Genomic DNA, 26,610 nt, shown 5'->3' with positions numbered 1-26,610 from the left:
AAATAAATTTAAATTCTCAAAATTATATTTTTACAAATCAAGTAAATATTTGAATTAATGACAAATGATTATTTATTACTGATAATAATTACTAACTATTCTTTTTGACAATTATTAAATAATAAATAGTCAAGATAATCTGTCCTCACGTGAGGTTAGTGTTAAAATTTTTATTAAAAATTATTCAAATAGTTTTATCCATTCCAAAAAATCCAGACCGAAAAATCCAAGAAAAAATGTCCAAAGTACAAAAAATTCAAAATTAAGAATTTCCAAAAAATTCTTTAGAAAAATTCTAATTCATTTCATTATTTTGCAAAATTATAAAAATAATTCAAATATTTGCAAAATAGAATAAATTAATTGATTATTTCCATAAACTAAAAATAATTTATTATTTATACTTTAAATAATCAACTAAGTATTTTAAATATTTAGTTTAATTTACTAATTTTTACATGAAATTAAAAATTTATTTTTTCTGTATTTTAATTGATTTTAATTTTTTTTTATTTTTAATATTTTGCATAAATTATAACTTAGTTTGATAATAAGTTAATAATTAATTTTGTTATTAAATTAAATTAAACATTAAAATATTAAATAATTAATATAGTTTCCATAATTCTTTAATTTCAATAGTTTTTGCAAAGTTTAATTATTTTTAAAATATTTGCAAATTAAACAAATTATTTTCTATATTTCGCATAATTAACTATATATTTTATTTTTCTATTTTTACAATTAACTAATTAATATCGAAATGAATTAATTCTAAAATAATTAATTTTTCTATTTTTACAATTGACTGATTAAATATTGAAATGGAAAATAAAATAAAATTAATTCCAAAATAATTAATTTTTCTGTTTTTACAATTAACTATAGGTATTTAATATTGAAATGAATTAATTGCAAAATAATTAATTAATCCCAGTCAGAAAAATTCTTTATTTAGAGAGTTTAGTGAACTAAATGAATAATCCAAAATTGTAAAGAACAACAAATTAAAAAACCTTCCAAGGAATTCTATAAGTCTATTGCGGAAAAATCGCCCGGCAAAGTTTTTTCGAACATTTTTTCTTTTTACACTTTTTTTGACGTTATACAAAAGTATGAATAAAGAAAAAACGAGAAGAAATAAAAAAATTGTATTGAGAGTAGTGACGTGTGTATACCAGACTTAAACTTTACATTTAATTCGCGAGAGAAAGACAAGTTTCTGGTGTGCGTAAAATTCCAATTGCGAGTAATGAATTCGCCCGTCGAAATAAGTTTTCAAGCGCGATAGAGACGCGCATTCCATTCAATTTCATGGGAGTTTATTATATAAAAGGGCGTCTCTCTCTCTTTCTTCTTGTATGAATTTTAACACGATAGCGGACTTTTGTTGCTCGACCATTTAATTGAGACGATGGGTCCGGGTTAAATGTTTAATTCATTCGGCAAACTGACGTCTTTCGTTCTTTTTTTTGGTTTTATTCTTCTTAATATTCATTTTTTTCTTGTTCTTTCTGTTTGTCTTTCTTTCTTTCTTTTTTTCTTTTTGTACAATTTTACTTTTCCACAATTCTTTTTTTTCTTTCTTTACGAATGTTCCTGAATTTATCGAAAACAATTTTTTTCGGGTTTTTTTTATTTTAACTTATTTTGGTGAATGAAAGAAGACGTGACCGTCTTCTTTCATTCACGAAAATAAGTTAAAATAATTAAAATAAGCTAAAAACAAGTTCAGAGTCTAAAAACGAAAAAAAATAATTTTTTCTTTTCATTTTTAAGAAAAAAAAATTTTTCGACGCTAAGCGACTAAGCATCGGACGCCAACTTCAGGAACGCGTAAATACGAAGAGTTGTCGAAAGAAAAAACCCCATTTTTTTAGGTTTTTTTCGGGATTTAAGGAAAATGATGTAAAAAAGAAGAAAGAAAGAAAAGAGGGTATAAAGTAATTTAAAGATCGAGCGTTCAACTTCCGCTTCAGTCTGTGTATATTACTATATAGCGAGATTCGGATTCGGAGATTACAAAGTTCTCGAAAGAGAAACAAACGTTTAGCACACATAGAAAATTTATACCACCACACCCTCGTTGAGAGCAAGTGCACTCTCACATCCGGATATGAAAGAGGAAGAAGAAAAAAGAAGAAGAAAAAGAAGAAGAAAAGTTACAATATATATATAGTTATAATACTGCTCATGAGAGACGAGTCGATGAGTGCGTCTCTCGTATATAAGAAAAAATAAAAAAGATAAAATAAAAATTAAACTGTGGGTTGTCACAAGAAATTTTAAGATGAGCAAGAGCATTGCGCGCCAGATGCACTGGAAGCTAATTTTTATTTAATAGCCTTAACGATAATAAGGCATAAAAATAATTAAAATATGAAAATATAAAAATAATTATAAAATATAAAAATAGTTAAATATTATTTTATTAAATAATGTGATAAGTTGCATCAGTGTGATATGTTGCAGGGATCGAGGCAGGGATCAAGTTTCCATCAAAGGTGAGTATAAGTGTTATTTTTGAAACCAGAAAAGACAATATTTTTAAAAAGTAGAAAGTACTTTAGAAACATTTTCCTTCCAATTCAGAAGCAAAAAGTCAGTCACTAATTCAGTAAACTTTTTTACTGATTCGAATTTAGAGAGGAAGGAACATAATAAGCAAAATATTTGTAGGTTATGTTTATTCGATTTTAAGTATGAAAATTGCATAAAAACTGGATTAATTCTTAATTTAAACTATAAATACGTTAATTTGTAAATAAAACGTTAAGTATTCTTGAAAATAATAATTTTAATAATAATAGTGAGTAATAATTATAAAAATTGTTATATATACGCGAGACATTGAAGGGAAAGGGTTGATTAACTCCACTTGTACACACGCGGTTTGAAATGAAAGAGCCGGCACGTCTGCACGTGCCATCGGACCATTGGGGGAAGAAACTGTTGAGTCAAAAGAAGTCGTAAAATCATTTTTCATTTTTATCATTATTTTTGAACCCTCCTCTTAATGGACTACTTTTTACATACATTCAAGTAATATTTAGTTTTCAGAGATTATCTTTACAATAATAATAAGTATAATTAAAACAATAACTATATAATGAAAATAATAATGATAAAAATAATAATTATATAATGAAAATGATGATGATGAGGATGACGATGATGATGATTTCAATAAATGATAATTTTTTTATATTAAAAATGATAATTCTCCTATTAAATGATGGTAGTTTATATAAGTATAATTTTAATGTTTTATAGTTAAATTATTCCTTCTTGAGCAAATGACATCATTGTACACAATTATATTGAGATCCGCGTCTCAGCTTTTGCACTTGATTGCCCGTTACTCTCGCTCACAACCACTCGAAATCTCATTCTAGGCCAAGTGTTAAGTAATCGACAAGACACTTTCAATTATTATCAAAAAAAAAAGAAAAGAAAGAATTAACCAAAACAGAAAAAACAATAAAAATCATATAAGAAAGAAAGGTCAAAAGCCCCTTTGAATTCTTTCTTACACAAAAGACTTCATCTCCAATTTAATACCAACGAGTTATATAAATTATACTGTAAAAATAAATGGTCTTAAAGCCTTTACAGATCAAACGTGTTTTTTTTCTTAAAATTCAACTCATTTTTGGGTTCAAAATAAAAAAAAAATTTTGATATAATTTTGTATATCAAATTGAGACAAAAAAGGAATCAAAAGTGTTGCGAAGCAACATTTTTGATTCGTTTTTTGTCTCAATTTGATATTTGCAGGAAAACTGTGTTTATAGAGAGAAAAAGATAAAAAGAGAGAAAAAGAAAAACAGAGAGAGAGAGAGAGAAAAAATTAATTTATTTATTATTAAGAAAAGGATGGGTAATTTATACTTGTTTCGCAAGGGAAGATGTCAAAGGTATCTTATTATAAACCAATATTATAAGAAATATGATGAATTGACTATTGAAGTCTGGAAATATATTGTGTAATCATCTCGAGGTTTAAGTCGATTCAGCATCACGAAGTTACATAGCCAGTGTTGTGAGAGAGGGAGAGAGACATGTAATAGAAAGTCGCCCACGTGTAAATCTCGACTCTTTAAAACTGTTTTCCCTTGTTCTACAATATCAAATAGACAATTTATTTTTTTTAATCATTCGATTATATTGCTTTGATTCGAAATATTCCTATTATAAACGTCCACGCATCATTCTCAATTACCATTTGTATTCATCGTAAAATGCTTTTACACAACTATCGTATGATAATTAATTTTTATTATTTTACAAATATTAATTTCATTTCATTTATTATTATATATAATTTTATTAAAAATTTTAATTATTTAAAGAACTTTCCAAATTTCAATTAGTAAAAATGTTTACTCATTCTGAATTTTTGCTTTTTAATTTGTAAATTTTACTATTAAATTGGTAGAAACTACTATTTATTAGTAAAATTTACTAACTGAACTAATTGTTTTTGAATTAGTAAAGTTTACCTACTAAAAAATTATTAGAAATTACTATTTATTAGTAAAATTTGCTAATTTTACTAATAAATCAGTAGAAATTACAATATAATTATTAGTTAAATTTACGAACTAAACTTTTTGCTTTTAAATTAGTAAATTTTACTATAGGTACTTATTTCTACTAATTTATTAGTAAAATATACTATTAAATAGTTATTTTTACTAATTTATCAGTAAAATTTACTAATTCAAAAAAAAGTAAATCACTATTTATAATTAAAATTACTAAACATTTGTACAAATTAAAATTTAGACAGTAATTGAAATTACACCATAAAATAGTATTTTTTTGTTTTCCAAAATCAAAAAATTCATAGGATGAATGACATTTTTTTCTCAATGAAAAATGGAAAAAATTTCTTTTTACAAATTATGCGGTGATAATGAAAAATGAAAAAATTCGAGAGGAGATTTTATATATATAGAGAGAGAATGTGAGAAGAATTAAGACACGTGTATACGGGATGGTATTTTTAGTCGTCTACGGTTTTGAAATGGAAAGATAGTTATAGACTTCCACGGAGTGTTGGTTCTATAAGCGAAACTGCATTTCCCAAAATCAAAATCAATTTTTAACATATATACATGTATAGATAAATATGTATAGGCATTCAAGTAGTAAAACGCCGCACGAGAAAACGTTCACAATTTTCATTGGTCATCAAATTTCATTCTAATTTATGTAGACGAAATTTTAAATTTCTTCTTTTCGTCCCGCATTTGAGTACTTAATCAGTTTCAATTTGGTAGAATTTTTATTAAATTTGTCTAAAATTATTAAAATTAAAAAAAAAATTTATTTTTATTACTATTTATTATTATTATTATTATTATTATTATTATTTATATTTTTATTTTAAAAATTTTTATTAAAATTGTCTAAAAATATAAAAATTTTAAATTAATGTTTTAAATAATGAATATTTTAAATATATAAAATTTGAAAAAATGAATGTTTTAAATAATAAAAGTTTAAAATAATTAAATTTTGAAATTATTGAATTTTAAGATTAACAATGATTTCAATTGTCGATATAGTATCAATAAATCGTGCTTTTTATTAATATAACAACTTCATTTGATGGTAGTTACGATTGGCAAATACCAATTTGATATTATAAATTCCCGATTGAAAATATTTCTCAAATATAAAAATTGTTTGAAACTCGTTTTATCGAGATAAAAATTGATTGGTAGTTTCAAAAGACATCGTAATGGAGCGGAAATTGCACGATATTATAAATACAAACTAAAATTTGCAAAGCGAAAAAAAAATCATTACTTTTCTTGAAAATTAGTTTATTTATTGCCATTTTCTATTTTTAATTTCACTATTTTTTATTTACTTATTTATTTGTTTCATACTTTTTTAATTTTAACTTTTTAAAATTTTTTCTTAACTGTTTATTATTTCTTTCATTAAATTTTCTTTTTCTTTTATTGTTTTATATGTTCTTTAAGGTTTTCTCTATTGTTTGTTTTATTATGTTATATTTTTTACTATTTTTATTATTAGTTTATTATTATTATTATTATTATTATTATTATTATTATTATTATTATTATTATTATTATTATTATTATTACCGTTTAATTATATTTTTTAATTATTATTATTTTTTATTATTTTCGAGGTCTCTTGTTTTTATTATATGTTTTAATAATTATTATTCTTTATTGTTTTTTGCTTAATTAATTTTGTTGTTGTTTCTATTGTTATTATTTTAATTTTTTAAAAATTATTTTTATTTTTTTTCTTGTTTTTATTTTTTATTTTTTTTAAAGAAGGGAATGTTTGCTGTTGTTATTATTATTATTTTTATTATTTATTATTTTTATTTTTTAAGAAGTTGATTTTTCTTTTCGTGTATTTTTCGTTTTGTTAGTTTGTTACTTAAGTATTTGTATATTCATTTAAAGGAGGGAGGGGTAAATAATTGTCGGCAAAAATTGAAGCGCAAAAAAGAAACAGCGTACGGTTAATTTTGTATTTATATGATGAGATAACTTTGCGATTCAAAATGAAAAGAATACAAAACAACAAACAAAAAATTGACGAAAAAAAGAGAGAAATAAAAAAAAACAGGTTGCATAATTGTGCATTTACGTGAACGTATGTACGCGCAACCACACTGTATTCCGTGGCGCGTAAATATTTAAATTACCCGGAAAGTTGCTACGACCTCGAGAAATCTTACTCTCTCGTCTTGAAAGTAATTATATGGAAAATAGAGGGCAGTAAAAGTTTTAAATTAAACGCTTTGTGCTGAATTTTTGCGATAATTTAATAACAAAATAAGAGCAGAGGAAAATTATTTCCAATTGCTTGTACATATTCAATCGATTTCAAAAAAAATTATTCTTAAATTACCAATATAAGATAATTTGTTTGAATTACAAAAATTACAATATAAAGAAATGTTTGAAACATTTTTTTTTAAATACAAAATTTTTTATATAGACGAATTTTTATTTTTCGATAGAAAATTATTTTTTGATTCAAAATATATTTTTTAATTTCTGGTACAAAATTAATTTTCACTTGGGGAAAAATTTTTTACGATATTTTCTTGATTAAAAAAAGTAGTTTTAATTTTCTGGTACAAATATAATTTTAAATTTCTTTTACAGAAATTAATTTTAATTTTGTGGTATAAAATAGAATTTTTATTTTCTACTTATAAAAGTAACGTTAATTTTTTTGGTACAAAATATAATTTTGATTTTCTGGTATACAAAATATAATTTCAATTATTTTGGCACAAAGAGTAATTTTAATTTTCTGGTACAAAAAATACTTTTTATTTTCTGGTACAAAATGTAATTTTAATTTTCTGGTGTAAAAAATAAAAAAGTAAAAAAAAATATAAAAAAAATATTGTCATTGAGTAAACTTTTTGTAAAAAAATAGTATTTAAAGTAAGGAATTTAAATTTTTCCTTTTTTTTTGCAAAATAATGAGAACAAAATTGTTTCTAGGTCAGTTTGTTATTTATTGAATAGCAAATGTTTCGCGACACGAATACCTGTTGCAAAACTAGATTCAATTCGCGGAAACATCGCGAGTTATTTCCGTTTCATCGAAGCTGCTGATTGACTATTTTCAATCTTTCCTTCAATTATTTCAACTTCTTCTTCTTCTTCCTTTTCTTCTTGTTCATTTTCTTTTTGTTCTTCAGCCTATTCATTTATTTATTTGTTTATATATATTAATTTATTTACTATTTGATAAATTATTTATCATACAAAGGAATGAATTTTTCTTTAATAAAAAAATGCCATTTTTTCGACGTGACGAAAAAAGGAAAATAATAATCTGAATATTTATTTATCAAAGTTGAAGAATTCAAGAGAAGATAATTTTGCCTTAAAAATCGTTGTTTAAGTGTCAATAAAAAAAAAATATCATTGCACTGCATTGCATAATATTTTTTTCAAAAAATAATTTCATTTTCGTTGTAAATAATTATTTTCATATTTTTTCTCTCTAATAACAAAAAAATACCAGAAAATTAAACTTATTTTTTCGCCCCCGGAGATAATTAAAAAATAATTCTTTTTTATTACTTAAAAAGAAATTATTTCTCTCCGTTGGTAGAAAACAAAAAAAATTAAGAGAAAATTAATTTTTAGTTACAGAAAATAAAATAATTCTCTTTGCACAAAAAGAAATAAAATTTGTTCCTTTTGCAAAAAAAGTGGTAAATAAAATTTTTCTTTCCATGAGAAAAATAAAAAAAATGTTTTTTTATGAGAAAAATAAATATTCTTTCTTAATTTAAAAAAAAACAATTGTTTTTCAACGAAGAGGAAAAATTAAATTTTCCAGATGACAAAAAATAATTCAGTCGTGAAAACTCTTTTTCTTTTTTTTCTAAAAACTCTCTTGAGAACTGACTAGAAATGAAATTTTTCTCTCTCACTTCTTTTTTATAATTTTCGCAAAACTCTCTCGACTTTTCTCTCAATGCACACGACTATTTCTCAATGCGAGAGAGAATATGACGACGAGAGAAAAAGTGAAAAATGTTCCACTGTGAAAATATTCGCATCTCCCAACACTCTTTAAATAATCATAGTTCTCTCTTGCGCGCAAACCTATTCAAAACTCGCTTCTCTTGCCACACTCTAGATACGTTTGTTCCACTGTTATTTTTTTTTCTCTCTTCGTCTTCAGTTTTTTTTCTTCCTTTCTTTTTTTCTCTTTTTTTTTGATGAAGCTCGACGAGTAGAACAAAAGAGCGCATTTTTTCATCATAACTCGCGTCCCACTTCCGGGTATCAATGAGACGTTATTTTCTTTAATACACTATTTTACGTTTCATGCAAAAAAAAAATAAAATAAAATGAAGAAATGTAGAAAAAACTGACTTTCATTCATAGTAAAATTTTATAATGAAAGCATCTTTTTTATGATAACAGTAATCGCATTCTTTCTTCAGTTATTATTTATTAGAGAAGATAAATATTTTCGGTATTTTCTCTTTCTTCTTTCTTCTTCTTTCTTTTTTGTTTCTTTCTTCTATCTTTCTTCATTCTTCTTCTTTCATTCTTGTTTCTTGTTTCTTTCTTCTATCTTTCTTCTTTCTTCATTCTTCTTCTTTCTTCATTTTTTTATCTTTCTTCATTCTTCTATATTTCTTCATTCTTCTTCTTCTTTCTTTACTTTTCTGTCTTTCTTCTATTATTAAATGGTAAATTTCAAATGAAAATCTCAGGTAGTTTCAAGTAAAGATAATTTTATTAACGAACCATAAAAAAATTAAATAGCTTCAATCAATGGCGAATTCAATCGATTGTAGCTTCAATCACTGGTAGTTTCAATTTATGATAATTTGAATTAAAGAAGCATAAAAAATTAAAAAGGTTCAATTAGTGTCGAATTCAATTGATTTTAGATTCAATTAATTGTAGCTTCAATTGATTTTAGCTTCAATCACTGGTAGTTTTAATTGAAATTATAGCTTCAATTTATGATAATTTTAATTAAAGAACCATCAAACATTAAATATGTATAGCTTCAATTAATAGTAAATTTAGTTGACGGTAGCTTCAATTTATTGTAGTTTTAATAATTGATAGCTTCAATCACTGACAGTTTTAATTTAAAGTAGCTTCAATTTATGATAATTTTAATTAATAACCCGTCAAAAATTAAATATCTTCAAACAATGGTGAATTCAATTGATTGTAGCTTCAATTGATAATAGCTTCAATTTTTATTATCTTCAATTAATAACTTCAATCCCTGGTAGTTTTTTTACAGTTTTTTTTTTTTTTGAAAAGATGTTTTTTTACAAAAATTTTTTATTTAAAACATGTTTTTTTTTGAAAAAAATATCTGTGGGAGAAGAAGAAAGAGAGGGCGAGATTGAATTTCGTTTTCAGGTTACTGGGTGTATTGACTATATGGACATGTGATCACATAAACATCGTATCAGGTTTTAGAATGCTTGGATTTTATGAATGCAAAAGACGGTGAAGGGGAAGGCTATCAAGCGGGCAAAGAACTGACATATAGCCAATGGCCGAGTGTGTCTTTGCACGGATTTTAAACAGACGCACTCTCTTTCTCTCTCTCGTTGTGCAAAACAAAAGTTAGCTTTCCATCTGATTCAATTCGTGGAAAGAAACTTGCCACAGTTTTTTCGCCACATTTTTTCATTCTCTTCTTTTTTTTTTCTCTTTATAGTTATTCAACGAAATGGAAATTTTTTAATTAGACAATTGGACAATAATAAAAATATAAAAATATTAATAATAATAATAAAAATGTCCCTAAATTTGAATTAGTAATTTTAATAATTTTAATTTTAATTACAGTCAATTATTATTATTATTTTTATTTATATTAATATTATTATAATAAAAATATTGATAATTGTTATAAAAAATAAAAAATTCGCGATCATATGTGCGGGCAAAAGTTACGTTTTTATATATTTTAGAAAATGATTTATTGTCACGTCGTTGAGGTTCTTTGAACGGATTTATTATTTTTATTTTTACTCTTTTTTTCTTTTTGTCTTCATTTTTTTCACAAAGAATTTCAATGAGGTAAGTCGTTTTACGTTATTGCTGAACCCCTCGTGTTTATGGCGTAATCTTTTATTACTGAAGTCATACCACATTATGCGGGCGGAAAATTAATTATTATTAGACAGCATAACGAACTCTAAGAAAGAATTAAAAAGAAAAAATCTTAATTTAAAGTTCTAGCATTCCACAAACAGGATGTTGCTCAAAATTTATACATTTGTTGTTATATTTATAGTTTTTTTTGGAAAAAAAAATTTTGATCATATTTTATATTATAAAATTTAAACTAATTAATTAAAATGACATCTACCATTAAAATGCTAATATTGTAGTATTTGAATGGCGCATATGTCATTTTAATTGATTAGTTGAAATTTTTATAATTTAAACATTGACAATTTTGATTAATGCCAAAAATTTTAACTAACGAATTCTAATTTTAATTAAGTGCAGTTTTTAAACAAACTTTTAATTAAAATATATATAAATAATGATAGAAAAAAATAAAATATATTTTATTATTATTTTGTTCTTATATAATATTTGTTTTTAATAACAATTTTGGAGAAAACAATTAATTTCTAAAAATAATTGGGAAACAAGTGTCTCTTGTTTGACGCCTCACCGCTGTTAATTTTCCGCCTCGCGTTCCTTCTCATCCTCCTACAACTACTCTCATCTCATTAACAAGTTCACATAATGCCCCTTTGATTGAACCTCCACTGACAAGATTAAATTTTCACTGCTATTGCTGCTGATGCTGCTCGAAATTCTAGAGATTATTTTCTCTATATGAACATACACACATATATATGACCCTAATCTCCCTGGCGCTTTTGAATGTGAATATGAACCCCCCTCCACAAAATCTCGTTATATCTCCCGACATACTTTCAAAAATTCTTTTCCAAAATTCTCATATACATATATATATATATACACGTATACTTCATTTATTCTTCTCCATTTGATAACAATGGAATTTTCTTCCACATTTTCTTGGAAAATAACCTTTTTTCTGAATTGCCCTTTGAAATAATTTATTCAATTCTTTTGAGAGCAAATTTTTCATTCTAATTTCGTTAATTTTATGAATTCTTTAGTTTAAACTCAAAAGAATTTTTTATTAGATATTTTATCTATTTTTGTTGGTTTTTTCTTATTATTTTATTTCTTTTTTTTTACTTTTTAGGTATTGCAATTTTTTCTTTTTTATTTATTTTTTCTGTTTAATTTTCATTTCATTTATTTTAAAGGTTTTCTTCCTTTTTTGCTTTTCTTATTGGATTTTCTTTTTATTTCGTATTTTTCTCTTATTTTTCTTCTCTATTTCTTTTTTTATCCTTTTTTTATATTTTGTTGTCTTTTAATATTTTTGTTTTTTTCAATTTTTTTTTATTTTTTTTATTTATATTTTTTTCTAATCTTTGTTTTCTTTTTTATTATTTTTCCGATTTTTTTACTACTTCTAGTATATTTTTATTACTATCTTTTTGTTAGTTTTTTTATTTTAGTTCGGTTCCTTTTTATTATTTTGTTTTTGTTACTTTCTTTATTCAAAATTATTGACAGAAATACTCATTAAATTATTTTCCGTTAATTAATTTCAATAACAATTATTTTATTCGATAATAAATAAATTAGTACATAAAAATTCGCCCACGAGGGGAATCGAACCTTGGACCCTACAGACGCGAACCCTGTACGTAGACCACACGGCTACTCCAACCTCATAAAGTATCAATTAATTTCTCCCAATAAACAGCGATAGCAAAAATAATAAAAACAGTAATAAAATTATTACAATAATAAATAAATTTATCATATAAAAAATTAAAATAAATAATAATAATAATAAAGAATATTTAAACAATTGAAACAAATTGAAATCAATTATTATCTAATACCAATTATATTTCTTTAATAATTCTCATCAACCTAATTAATGTGTGAATTAATTAAAATTGAAATTAATTGATTATGTAATTTGCAAAATATCTTCCCTCTATAGAATAGAAATTAATGATAAATAATACATAATTCCATTAACACAATAATGCAACATACTTTACTTATATAATAACCTATAACAATTAAATTTAAATTGGAAATGAATTTGATTACAAATACTGATATTATAATAATTTAGATAATTCTATTGTTAATTTCTTTTTGCGGTTGTTGTTGTTATTATATTGGATATATCGAACGTGTAAAGCGAGTGCTCACCTCAGTAAAAAATAGTAGCAAAATTAGTAGAGACCGGCAAAACCGTGAAAGCGGTTCCGGTTGTCGATTCCTCGCAAGTTTCATGATTCCTTATTTTTTTTGAATAAAAGTTGAAAGTTGAGTGGGGGGAGAGATGAAAAGAGAAGGGGTAACTGATAACTTAGCACAAACTTCACGCTATAAAACACATAACATCCCCACCACTTTAGAAACCCTTTTCACACTTCTTTTCTTCTTTTCTATTTTTTCTTTACTTTTTTTCGTTATTTTCGTTATTTACTTCTTTTATTTTTTTACTTTTTTTACTTTTTATTAAAAATCACTCTCGCACTTTTTTTAACAAACACAATTATTTTTTTTTTGGTTGATATTGAAAAAAATGATCAATGATGGGACGTGGGGCAAATCACACTTGAAGTTGTCGTTTTCTGAATTGAACGAAGTGTCCCCAAAAATGATTTTTGGGTCGTGATTATCACGAGAAACGATGTCGAGACCTGCCCCACGTCCTTGAAGATTGAATAGACACCTGCACGGGGTCTGATGAACAGTCCCATCGATCAGGGCCCATTTTCCTTTAGCTCTCGAAATTTCCTCGTTTGCGCTCTTTTTACCTGTGGAGAAAATAAATTTTTGATAATTATAATAATTCAGTTTAAAATTTGATAAAATGGAAAATTTATTTTAATTACAATTCAAAACGAGATTTTTTGTATTGAAGAATTTCATTTGTAATAAATTATAAAAAGTTTTACTTTAAAAAACATATTTTCTATTGTACATTTAAACGCTGATTCTAGAAATTTGAATGACAATTTAAAAATAAATGATTATCTCGATGAAAATTGTAAAAAACTGCCTAAAATTTCGGATTTTTTGCAATTATTTCGACAAAAGAGCAAAATTAGAAAAAGAGATCATTGCAAAAGTATTTTTTACATGTATTTTGATACACTGATTAGGAAACCGTAATGTAAATAAAAGAAAATTTGATTGCCTATGCGAAAATCGTGAAAACCCGCCTAAAATTCCGGTTTTTTGCAATTATTTAGAAGAAAAAGCAAATTTTGAAAAAGTACTTTTTGCGGAAATGTTTTTTAAATGTATTTTGATACATTGATTATGCAACAGAAATTAAAATAGAAAAAATTTTGATTATTCCAGCGAAAATCGTGAAAAACCGGCTAAAATCCGGTTTTTTGAAAATTATTTCGAGAAAAAAGCAAAATTTAAAGAAATACTGAATGCAAAAGTATATTTTAAATGAATTATGATACACTGATTATGAAATTGAAATGTAAATAAAAAAAAGAAATGAAACCCTAAGCGAAAATCGTGAAAAACCACAAAAAATTCCGGTTTTTTGCAATTATATCGAGAAAAAACAAAATTTGGAAAAGTACTCGTTGCAAAAGTATGTTTTCAAATATATTTTGATGTATTTATTAGGAGACCGAAATGTAAATAAAAGAAAATCTAATTGCCGTAGCGAAAATCTTAAAAAACCGCCTAAAATTCCAATTATTTGCAATTATTTTGAGAAAAAAGCAAAATTTGAAAAAGTACTTGTTACAAAAGTATTTTTTAATTGTATTTTGATTTATTGGTTATGAAATAAAATTGAAAATAGAAAAACATTTGATTATCCTAGCGAAAATCGTAAAAAACCAACTAAAAATCCGGTTTTTTGCAATTATTTCGAGAAAAAAGGCAAAATTTAAAGAAATACTGATTGCAAAAGTATTTTTAAATGTATTTTGATACACTGATTACGAAATTGAAATGTAAATCAAAAAAGAAATAAATCCCTAAGCGAAAATCATGAAAAACCACAAAAAATTCCGGGTTTTTGCAATTATATCTAGAAAAAAACAAAATTTGAAAAAGTACTCGTTGCAAAAGTATGTTTTCAAATGTATTTTGATGCATTAATTATGAAACAGAAATGAAAATAAAAAAAAATTTGAATCCCTAAGCGAAAATCGTGAAAAACCGCATAAAATTCCGGTTTTTTGCAATTATTTCGAGAAAGAAACAAATTTTGAAAAAAGTACTTGTTATAAACATAGATTTTTAAACTTATTTTAATATTTTGATTATAAAATGCGAAAGAAAATTTTAAAAAATTGGATTATCTCGGAGAAAATCGAAAAAAACCGGCTAAAAATCCGGTTTTTTTCGTTTTTTTCCAAGAATGTAAATTTATTCAAATAATCAAAACATTTTTTATAATCAACACCTTAAACTTGATAAATTTGATCTTTTCAATTACTTTTTCTTCATTAAAAATTTTCGTTTCTCTAATAAAAAATAAAAATAAATCTATAAAATTCGTATCGAAAAGAATTTTTTTATTTTACTATATATTATATTCAATATCTATTATATAAAATATACTTGTGTTGGCATTTTCGATTTCATTCCCGAGAGAGTCACATTGATCGTTTTTTTTATTCAACTTTTGTTTCTTTTATTTCTTCATTAAATGCTCCATTGTTTGTTTTGTTATTTAAAATACATTGCCGCTGAATTTTTGCAGTCTAATTAAAAGCATTGAATTGAAAATATCTGACTCAGAGATATTTGAACAATGCTCAATGTGCTCATGGCAATTTGAACATCTGGCTTGTAACTGATCGTTAATAATATTGAGACAAAAAAAATTGTCACATCACATATGGAGGATTCACATTTTTTTATAAATGTCGTACTCGATTGTTTTTATATATATTTATTTTTTAATTTTACCATAATTTTTTTACCTAATTTATACATTATTTTTATATTATAATTACTACTATACTACTACTATTATTATTATTATTATTATTATTATTATTATTATTATTATTTGATATTGATAAAAATTATTAATTAATTAATTAGTTAATATTAGTTATTAAAAATTATTATTATTTTTTTATAAAAATTTACTTTTAAAAAATATAATGATAGTTTAAAAATAAATGGAAGCATAAGAAAAAAGAAAACTTGCAGAAAATATGAAAATCACATTTTTTGTATAATATTCCAATTCATTTGAATATTCAATTCTCCTCATTCTATATTTTAGCTTCATTTCCTTTTTCTTATTTTTTGCTAGTAGTCGCAGTAAAACCTGTTGCTGAAGGAGGTAAACTATATCCGGTTTACTGCACACACAACTATAAAGGCCAACTTTAATTCTCTCCCCAAAAATAAAATAAAAAATTAATTTTTCATCATTAAAAATAATTGTTCTTTTTTGTTGTAACCACATTTTTTTCTGCCTCAATTTATAACGAACAAAATTTATTTAAAATTTTTTTAAAGAAATTTTTTTTAATTCGTCTTTTCTATAACAACCCTTGAGTATAATTAATTAAATTAATAATTAATTGCTTTAATTAAAGTTATAAATAATTATTTTAATTACATTTATAATTAATTAATTTTTTCATTTAATTAATAATTCAATTAATAATTTTGAATGTGGAAAAAAATATTTGAAATATTTTCCTTTTATCTAGAAAAAGGGAAGAAAAAAATGCGGAAAATATAAAAAATATTGCCTCTTTATATATACTTCTAAACAATCTTTTCTCGAATATTTTTCGTTATCTTTCCTTAAGTATTTATTTTATGTCATACTCTTTTTTTCTTATTTATATTACTATACCTACAATCATTTGCAAATGTTTTTTTACCGTCAGCTATAAACTTTTACTAATTTTATTTACTTTTAACTTTTACTTTTTATTTATCTTTAAACTTTTACTTTTTTAAATTTATATTTAACTTTTCCTTCTAAATTAACTTAAAAATTGTTTTATACTTTTAGTATCTTTATCAATTTTATTTTAATAATAATAATATTTCACAATAAACAAACATTATTAATTTTAATTAATTAATAAACATGAATCAGTTAAATATTGTATTAAATTAATTATCAATTTAACATTATAGTAAATTATTTATTATTATTATTTTATTAGAATTTAATATTTGTTACTTCCTTTTTAATGACTAATAAAGTTTGTTTATTTATTTTTGCAATTATGTTAACAAATTAAGAAAAACCATTATTTTGTCATATGATAAACAATATAAATATTGCATTGTCAACAATTATTTTTAATATTTGCTAATTATCTAGTTTATGACAATTAAAGAAAGAAAAGAATCCAGAAAAAGCGCGTTTTAAATCATTGTTACAAGCCGAGTTTTTCATAATTAGCATGTTTAGGGATTAAGAGTTCTTTTATCAAACTGCATGTATGCAATTCTTTTGCACGCAACGGAAGTGTTTAAACAACTGTTACTAATATCTTTAAAGCAAATGAAGCCGCGAATACCACAGAAAAAATGCGTTAAAAACGAAAAATTAACAATTTTTCTCCTAACAATAAATTATTATTAATTAATTATTAATTTTACGTTTAGAATTGTTAAATTATTATTTTCATATTTATAATTATTAAATAATTGTTACTTAATGTTTATAATTGTTTACTAATTATTAGTTTAATATTTTTTAATTGATAACTAATTATTAGTTTAAAATAATATTCATAATGATTAGTTATTTGTTTAATATTTACAATTATTAACTAATAATTAGTTTAATATTTATAATTGTTAACTAATTATTAATTTAATTTTCATAATTATTAATTATTCGTTTAATATTTATAAACTGTAATTACTTATTAACTTAATATTTACTTAATTAAAACAGAATGTTTTAATTTTAATTAATATAATTTATATTTTTTATTTAAAAATTTAAGGAATTTAAATCCTTAAATTAAAAATATAAATAATATTAAGTAAAATCTATCTAGGCTTATTCATTATATTTAAAAAAAAAACAAAATATTAACTAATAGTTTAATAATAATTAAAATAAGAATGACAAAAATAATAATAGTAGTAACAGTAATGACAATAACAACAAATGAATTAAAATAAAAATAATAACAAAAAAGCTAATAATATTTAAGAGATTGTAAATATTCACACCTGTCCTTATGAATATCCTAGGACAGGAGAGCTCCTCCCGTGTCCCGGGTTCCTGTGTGAGTAGGTATATATATATTTCAGTGTATATATATTTATTTCCTGACAAAGGTAGTCAAGGAAACGAGGATAATTATTTTTGTTTACGTTCCTTTTTTTCTTCTTCTTTTTTCTTTTATTAAAATTTGCGAATGCAAACACAAGAAACGATTGCCAGGATAGAGCCGTGTTTTATAATAATTGTTTCGCGCTCACTGCACTGACAGTACTAGTGGAACTCGCCTGACGGAGCACTTTCATGATTCTTCTTCTCCTCTCTTGTCTCTCTTTCTCTTTCTCTCTCTCTCTTTCGATATGTATTCCCCGCACCCGATTCAAAAACCCGCGTGCCAACGAAGCTCAACTCTCTCGAATCGACTGGCTACTCCTCCGGCGCGGCAGCCAAACCGCTTTGCCTCGCCTGTATTGTGCCTTTCCATTCCAATCCACCCCCGCTCTCTCCCTCCCCCTCTCTCCTCTCACAGAACCCCCCTCTCGCCTATCCTCACGATACCTGCCACAACTGTGCGCGCACCCCTCCTCTCTTATTTTCCCCCCTCTCTCCTTGACAACTCCAGAGAGGGTTTTCAGTTCTCCCCCCACCCCTCTTCTTCTCTTCCTCCTCACATAAGGTTGAATCCCTCTCTTGCTCTCTCTCTCTCCTCAGGGACGTAGACCTCAATAGTGGAGACCTCTCTCGTCTCTCTTTTTTCGTTGATGGTGATGCGAGAGACAGCAATGAGAGCATGCGAGAGAGTAACAGGTACCAGGAACGTGTCTCTTCTCATTTTGCTCCAGAATTCAGGTGGGGCAAAAAAAAGTTTTTTTTCTTTGAGGTTAGTATTTGAAAAAAGTGGATAATAAGTCAAAGGAATGTAAAACAGACGTTGCGTAGTTGAATTGCGCCAAAGAATGACACAGAATTGGAAAAATGGAAGAAACTGATATTATGGGGTTAAAAATTAGGGAGGGGATGTCATAATTGGCACATGAAACTTAGACTGGGTCTACCAGACCAGTTAGGCATTAGGTTATGTTTATGTTTTTCTGCATTATACTAAAATTACTCGTCAGTCAGAAATCCAACTTTTAGTTTTGTTTTTGGAGAATTTTACGATTTATCTTTATTAAAAAACCATTTTTTTTAAAGATGGATCTTGTTCTGCAGCATCTGAAACAGAGAATAGAAAATTAAGTATTACTCTAAATTTTGTTTTAATTTACCTAGACACTGTCGTTGTTTTTTCTTCTTCTTACAATTTTACGATTTATCTTTATTAAAATACACTTTTTTCAAAGATGAACCTTCTGCAGCATCTGAAACAAAATAAAAATAATTTAGTTCTTCTATAAATATTTTCATACTTAACCATATATTACACTGTCAGTCAGAAATTCGTCGTTGAGTTTTCTTCTTGTCACAATTTTACGATTTATTTTCATTAGACAATAACCCTCTTCTAAAGATGATTCGATTCTTCCAAGGCATCTGAAACAGAAAAAAAGTAAGCTTATTATTAGTATGTTTTTCAGATTGTTCATACTTGTTCTAAGTTATTTCAATACGACAATACTAAAATTTCTATTTTGCATCGCAAAAAAAATTGTCATAATGGTTACTGATGACACGGCGCCATGAAAATTACGAACAGCTGAGCCAGTTTTCGCGCATGCGCGTTTAAGTTCATAAAAGAATAAACCCTAGACGCCAGTATAGGTACCAACGTTAAAATTTAAAACTAACTAATAAACCCTAGGAATTTTAAAAATAAATATTATAAATTGTTTATATTTAATTATTTATGTGAATTCTATAAAAAATAATTTAAAATGTTATAAAACATTAAAAAAACCATAACTAAAAATTCACCCAAACTTTTTAGCAAGGACAAAAATATTGTTGTTTTTAGTAAATTAAAAGTATAAAACACTAAATCAAAAGAAAAAATTGTTATAAATTTCAATTAAAAAAAAAGAGAAAATAAATTATAACTTCCTTTCCGAAATATATCTTTTTAATTTACGAATATTTTATAAAAAAAAGTATTTAAAAACAAATTTTTAATTATTTATTAAACTGCAAAGGCAATAGTTACATAAAATATTAAGAGATTTTAGTTACAGAAATATTTTGTATAATTTTTATATATTTTTTTTCAAGAATATTGATTCTGGACCTTTATAAAGTCCAGTTGATTTCAACATTATTAATTAAATTTAAAAGTAACTTTCGGATATTTACAAATCGCTACTAATTGACTTTCACGATTTTTTCCATTTTGTGACGGATTCTGGAATAAATTTAGAACTATTTCCGTTTTAATATAAAACTTTTACTCTAAAAATATGTACATATAAAATTATTCTCTGCGTTTATACATTAAAAGAAATGTAAATTTAATCATAAATAAATAATCAAATTGCATTTGAGAAAAAGTAGACAATTATGCTATGTTTAATTAATTTATTATATATTAGTAAATTAGACATTTATAAATTATTAAAAATAAATTACAATTACATATAAAAATTAACAAGTTATTAGTTATTTGAGAAATCCAAAAGAATTTTAGTTAATAAAATTAATATTAAAATAAGTTTTTAAAATAATTTAATCAATTAATAATTAATTTATTATTAATTAAGTTAATAATTAATTTAATACTAATAAATTTAATAAATAATTAATTAATAAACTATTAAGCTAAGTAAATTGATTAATTAATTAAATAGATTTAATTAAAATTAATTATTTCGATTAAAAAAATTAATTAGCGATAATAAAATTTTTTTCTAATTCTTCGGTAAGGTTAATTTTGATTACGTTCCTGACAGAAACCAACGTGCGTAATATTCTATCTTTGTTTCTCTCTCTTGTTGTTCACAGGTTGCACACCTTGGGACCCCTTCCACACCTGCAATATGCGCCGGCGCTGACTCAGGTCTGTATTATTTGCTTTTTTTAAAAAAATCTCTTAAACCTCATAGAAATACATTTGAAAAAAGAACCATTAAATATATCATTGAAATAAATATTTTATCCTCCATTATTTTTATTCGACAATAAAATTCTTCATTTAAAAAAGATTTGGTTGAATTAAAATTAAAACATTTAAAAATTAACTATAAAATTCGAACATTTAGGTAATTAATAAATTCAAAAATTTGTTTTTAAACATTTTATCAATTAATTTAAAATAGTAAACAAATAAAATAATAAATTCAAATTTACAAATTTTATAAACCTTACAAATTATAAATATTCAAAATCATTTATTTAATTTAAATTTGTTCCATAAGATAAAAAATTATTTTTATAAATTAAAAAGTTCGTTTTATTAAAAGTTACAATTAATAAAGTTAAAAATTCATATAATTAAAAAACTGCACGTAATAAATTTAAAAAAAATGATTAATTTAAAAGCTAAACTTGAGGCCCCCTAAAATTGTTAATTATTAATAAGAAAAAATTTATTCTATATAAAGAAAATGATCCGTTTCAAGAAAACAAAAATGCGTTGACAGAAAAACTTTTTCTTTCGGAATAAACAGATCAAAAGTTGAGATGTGAACTGTATGGTTGAATTAGCATTTGGAAAAAAAGTAAAAGCCGTTATTGAAGAACTGTTCTTTGGCCTTGTACGGAAGAAATGTAGAAACCAGAGAGGGTATTCGATTTCTCTTTATCGGCCGAACTAATAATTTATCATTAGAGAAGATATTCGAATTTACTAACCGTCTACTGATAAAGTAGAAATATCTCTAAACCAAGCATGGTAACCGTCTCTTCAGATGGTAAGAAATACCTCACAAGGTAACTTATCGGTAAATGAAATTAGCTTGAGAGTTATACTTGGCGAATAAAGAAGAAATCTTTGTTACTGGATGTCAATTTATCAACAGTTGGTAAATCAAGAAATTGATAAAAAAAATTATCTACGGATTTTAGAAGAAAATATTATTTCTTATAGATGTCACTACTAGAAATTAAATTTTTTGATTTTTAACGACCTTTTTGTTAAAATTTATATTTAGTCTTTATAAATGTAAACATTTATCTTTTCTAAACGTTTACATTTATAAATATAAATTTCTAAAGCTAAGTCTAAATCTCTACATTTTCCTTCTTTAAAATATTAGCAATTAGCTTCAGTTTCGCTAAATAGGAAATTTAACAATGTAAGTACTTTTGCAAAGAATTCTGCGTTTTTTTAAAAAAAAGTACATTATTTTAAACTTTACTTTAGTAATTTACACTAAAATAAGAAAATTATTCATTAAAACTTGTTAAATTGGTCAGAAAACATGAAAAAGACCAAAAAAAAAATGGTATTTTTTATAATAAATAATTAGTGATAGATAAGAAAAAAATATTAATACCTATTTTAAATTAAATTATAAATAAATGCTATAAAAATAAGTAAAATATAATTAAAAATAAGACATTGTCTTATTTTCATAATAAAAGTAACTAATTTTAAAATTTTGGAAATAGAGAGCAAAGAATATTTAGAGACGTAAAATTTGGTTTAAATTATAATTTAATTTATAAATTTTATAAAAATAAGTAAAATTAAATTAAAAATAAGACACTGAAGAAAGGTACCCATAAGGTACCTTTCTTCACTGTCTTATTTTTATAATAAATGGAACTAATTTGGAAATTTGGAAATAGAGAGAGAATATTTAAAGACTAAAATTTAATAATTTAGTGATGTGAATGTAGAGGGGAAAGATTTACTTTTTTCGAAAATTGAAATATTTTGTGTAACTTTATAAGATGATGATGTATTTAGCACTAGTGAACTGCATCAAGGTCGTTGGAGAAGTAAGTAGCGTGTCACATCACCGGCATTTTATCGAATGAGTCTTCTCTCCTCTTGAGTCGATGCAAGTCGAGCGAGGCAAGCGAGGCAAGCAACGCGAGTTACTCATGTGTACCGAAGTACACATACGAACATCGAGTCATGGCAATAGTCGAGGGAATCGTGCCAGCAGTGCTTCTGTGTCGAGGAATTCCCTTCAAGTGACAGCATCTTCTTTCGCCTTTCCCCATCTAAAGTGGGTTGGACCAAAGAGCCTGGCGTTATGGCGCGTACCACGTGACGCTCGTCCCGCGAACAGTGGTGGCAGTGTGTTTCATTGGCCCAACAACACCCCAAGGACTCGAGTTGCGCCAACCATTTCACCCGATTCCAACCACCCGTTGAAAAAGCCGCGCGAGGCGTTCCCCGAACCTCCACCAATGCAGCGACACGACGCGTCTGATTGGCGCCGTTTAGCCAATGGGCGAACCCACCCGCAGTCCACTTCGTCTCGCTCTCGAGGTGGGAAGCCCTCATCTCACGCAAAAGGGGACATCTCATCACGACTCTTGGTACCTAGCAGGCACTTCTCCGTAGTGGGTACTCCACTCATCGTGTCGTCTACGGGCTTCGGCTTTGGCTGTGGGGCCGCCCGGGCGAACAAGCCAAACGTTGGTCGAGTGGGTCTAAGCGGCCGTGAGGACCTCTCCAGGAGAACCCAACAGTCCTCTCCATTCATTCATTCATCCATCCAGCCAAGCATCCATCCATACAGCAGCCGCGCTCCTCTCCACGGAGAGAGAGAGTGTGTATCCTCGGCGAAGGTGGAGGCGAAAAGTGGTTCGTCTATCGGACGAGTCCAAGGACTCAAAGACCCTCCGGGTGATTTCAGTCGGCCGCCGGCCGGCTGTGCCGGCCACTACTGCGCCCACCACGTGTGCATCGTCTTCTTTTTCCAAAAAACTACATTGTTGTGTTAGTGTCACAAGTGTCATACTCAAGAAATCTTCCACAATTCACCCAGACTGTACTTTTTCGTCTAGTGATTTTCCCCTAGCTAAACTCGAAACTTTGGAAACTTTCTGTTTGCTGATCCAAGTAATCCAAGTCTTCAGTGTTTAGGAACAATTATTTTGTGATTTGTTTAACTTAAGTCTACTTTTCATTACTAAAATTTTAAGCCTGGAACCAAGAAGCAACTGGAGTACAACTTCATCATCCTAAACAGTCAGCAATCCGCAGGCAATTTAGTTTTAAAGTTTGGGAACAGCCTAATGCAGCTGCGAAAATCTGAACCAAAAACGAGTACTATCGAAAGGAGACATTTCTATCAGGAAAAAAATTAGAGGAAGAACCCAAAGGATTTACTACAAAACCGCAAAAGAATCAACGGATCCCTCTTTGAAAATTAGAAGTGCATCTCATGGAAGAGAGTAGCAAAGACTGAACCTAAAGGCGTTGAACAAACCTTTCGTGTTTAGTTTAAAGAACCAAATCCGTGGAGTTAAAAGGATGAACCGAAAATAGTGAAGTGCGGGACGACGGTCAGTGTGAGTGAGTGTTAGTGGAACAAAATCGGCCGAAGAAGGAAGAATGTTAACCAAGAGTTTGGGATAAGGCTCCACCATTCTGCTTAGCCGGAGCCTGAAGTACTTCGACAGTGTCGAGGTCCCCGAGATGAGCGGTGGTAGTGGCGGCGGTAACGGAGGCGGCAGCCAAGGAACCAACAATGCTTCCTACCACCAGCATCAACAACAGCAACAACAACAACAGCACTCTCAATTGGAACAGGCAGGACTCCTGCCGGACTTGAATGGCGTTGACCTGGCTATGAGCCTATCGCCCAAGCAGCATTCGTCTCACGTTCAACCCGGTGCTCACACAACGCCATTTAGCGTCTCGGACATTCTCTCGCCAATTGAGGAGTCCTACAGGAAATTGGAATTAGCGGCGGCAGCTGTTGGGGTCGTGTCACATCCCCAAGGATCGCCGTACACGAATGCTTGCGGTGCTCGGGTCGGTGGCAACACGGGCAGTTCGAGCGCGAGCAGTGGTAGTCCACCTCTTCACGGTGGTTCAACGCCCGGTGGAAGTACACCGGGTCCAGTTACGGGTACGAACGGTGGAATTGGTGCGGGAAGTGTTGGTGCAGGTGGTGCAATGAGTGCTATGGGCAATCCCTACGCGACAATGCAGTTGACGTCGCAATATCAATACTGCGCCGCGGAACTGTCGCCTTATCATCATGGTGGGCCTGGTGTTGGCGGCGGTGCTACGGCGACGGATCCCATGAGGTCCCATGGAGTGTCGTCGCATCATCATCCTTGGTATGCTCCGGCGCCTCCTCCGACTAACGATGCCCGATTTGCCAGTGAGTATTCGCCACAGTTTTATTTTCTTTTTCTTTCCCACCCCACCTCTAAACAATCACCCGTCCCTCAATTAAAACAGATCATTTCACCACTTTTTAGGTCAATTGCAAAGTGAGAAATAACGATTATAAACTGACATTGAAATTTAATAAAAAATCATTCCAAGAAAGCGTTTTCCAAAATATTTCTTTTTACATTTTTTCGATAACTTTGTTGTTTTGGGTCAAAAATAGTTAAAAATAGATCAAATGATGCGTTTTTTATTAAAATACAAGATACAAATAATAATTTTAGAGTTTCAAAATAACTTAAATCAAAAAAATGTAAAATAAAAAATTTCGAAAATTCTCTACTTGTTTCGTTCGGCCATACCTTTGTTGTTTAAGGTCAAAAATGGTTCAAAAATATATCAAACGATGCGTCTTTTGATTAACTATAAGATATAAATAATAATTTTAAACTTGCAAAATAATTTAAATAAAAAAATTGTAAAAAAAAAATTTCGAAAATTCTCTACTTTTTTTGTTCGGCCATAACTTTGTTGTTTAAGGTCAAAAATGGTTCAAAAATATATCAAACGATGCGTCTTTTATTCAACTATAAGATACAAATAATAATTTTAAACTTGCAAAATAATTTAAATAAAAAAATTGTAAAAAAAAAAATTTTGAAAATTCTCTACTTTTTTCGTTCGCCCATAACTTTGTTGTTTTAGGTCAAAAATGGTTCAAAAAGAGATTAAACGATGCTTCTTTTATTAAACTACAAGATAAAGATAATAATTTTAGACTTGCAAAATAATTTAAATATAAAAATTATAAAATAAAAAATTTCGAAAAATCTCTACTATTTTAGTTCGGCCCTAACTTTCTTCCTTTAGGACAAAAATAGTTCCAAAATGAATCAAATGATGCGTTTTTTATTAAAATACAAGATACAAATAATAATTTTAGAGTTTCAAAATAACTTAAATCAAAAAAATGTAAAATAAAAAATTTCGAAAATTCTCTACTTGTTTCGTTCGGCCATACCTTTGTTGTTTAAGGTCAAAAATGGTTCAAAAATATATCAAACGATGCGTCTTTTATTTAACTATAAGATATAAATAATAATTTTAAACTTGCAAAATAATTTAAATAAAAAAAATGTAAAAAAAAAATTTTGAAAATTCTCTACTTGTTTCGTTCGGCCATAACTTTGTTGTTTAAGGTCAAAAATGGTTCAAAAATATATCAAACGATGCGTCTTTTATTTAACTATAAGATATAAATAATAATTTTAAACTTGCAAATTAATTTAAATAAAAAAATTGTAAAAAAAAAATTTTGAAAATTCTCTACTTTTTTTGTTCGGCCATAACTTTGTTGTTTTAGGTCAAAAATGGTTCAAAAAAAGATTAAACGATGCGTCTTTTATTTAACTATAAGATATAAATAATAATTTTAAACTTACAAAATAATTTAAATTAAAAAATTGTAAAATAAAAAATTTTGAAAAATCTCTACTTTTTTAGTTTGATCATAACTTTGTTGTTTTAGGTCAAAAATGGTTTAAAAATAGATCAAACGATGCGTCTTTTATTAAACTACA

At 26.6% G+C, this 26,610-nt stretch overlaps 2 protein-coding genes across 5 annotated transcripts in view; one reads left to right on the top strand and one right to left on the bottom strand.

Moving 5' to 3' along the window:
- The window catches only part of LOC122511866 (tyrosine-protein phosphatase 10D), a 48,370-nt gene extending 30,102 nt beyond the window's left edge, over nucleotides 1-18,268 (bottom strand). For 3 of the 4 annotated variants that reach the window (XM_043627393.1, XM_043627392.1, XM_043627394.1), the window contains exons 1-2: nucleotides 17,808-18,267; nucleotides 12,804-13,417 (exon numbers count right to left, since the gene is read on the bottom strand). In XM_043627393.1, coding sequence (XP_043483328.1) covers nucleotides 12,804-12,887 — 84 coding nt within the window. In that variant the 5' untranslated portion in view covers nucleotides 12,888-13,417; nucleotides 17,808-18,267. Of the gene's footprint in view, nucleotides 1-12,803; nucleotides 13,418-17,807 lie in introns of all 4 variants that reach the window. The other variant, XM_043627391.1, reaches the window with a different exon arrangement.
- Nucleotides 18,269-23,202: 4,934 nt separating this feature from the next.
- Nucleotides 23,203-26,610, top strand: part of LOC122511865 (homeobox protein Nkx-2.4-like) — a 28,980-nt gene continuing 25,572 nt past the window's right edge. The window contains exon 1 of the mRNA XM_043627390.1: nucleotides 23,203-25,019. Coding sequence (XP_043483325.1) covers nucleotides 24,326-25,019 — 694 coding nt within the window. The 5' untranslated portion in view covers nucleotides 23,203-24,325. The remainder of the gene's footprint in view (nucleotides 25,020-26,610) is intronic.

The sequence above is a fragment of the Leptopilina heterotoma genome, unplaced genomic scaffold (assembly GCF_015476425.1).
Source record: "Leptopilina heterotoma isolate Lh14 unplaced genomic scaffold, ASM1547642v1 Lhet_90, whole genome shotgun sequence".
NCBI lineage: Eukaryota > Metazoa > Arthropoda > Insecta > Hymenoptera > Figitidae > Leptopilina > Leptopilina heterotoma.
This window is presented reverse-complemented; position numbering and strand designations above follow the sequence as displayed.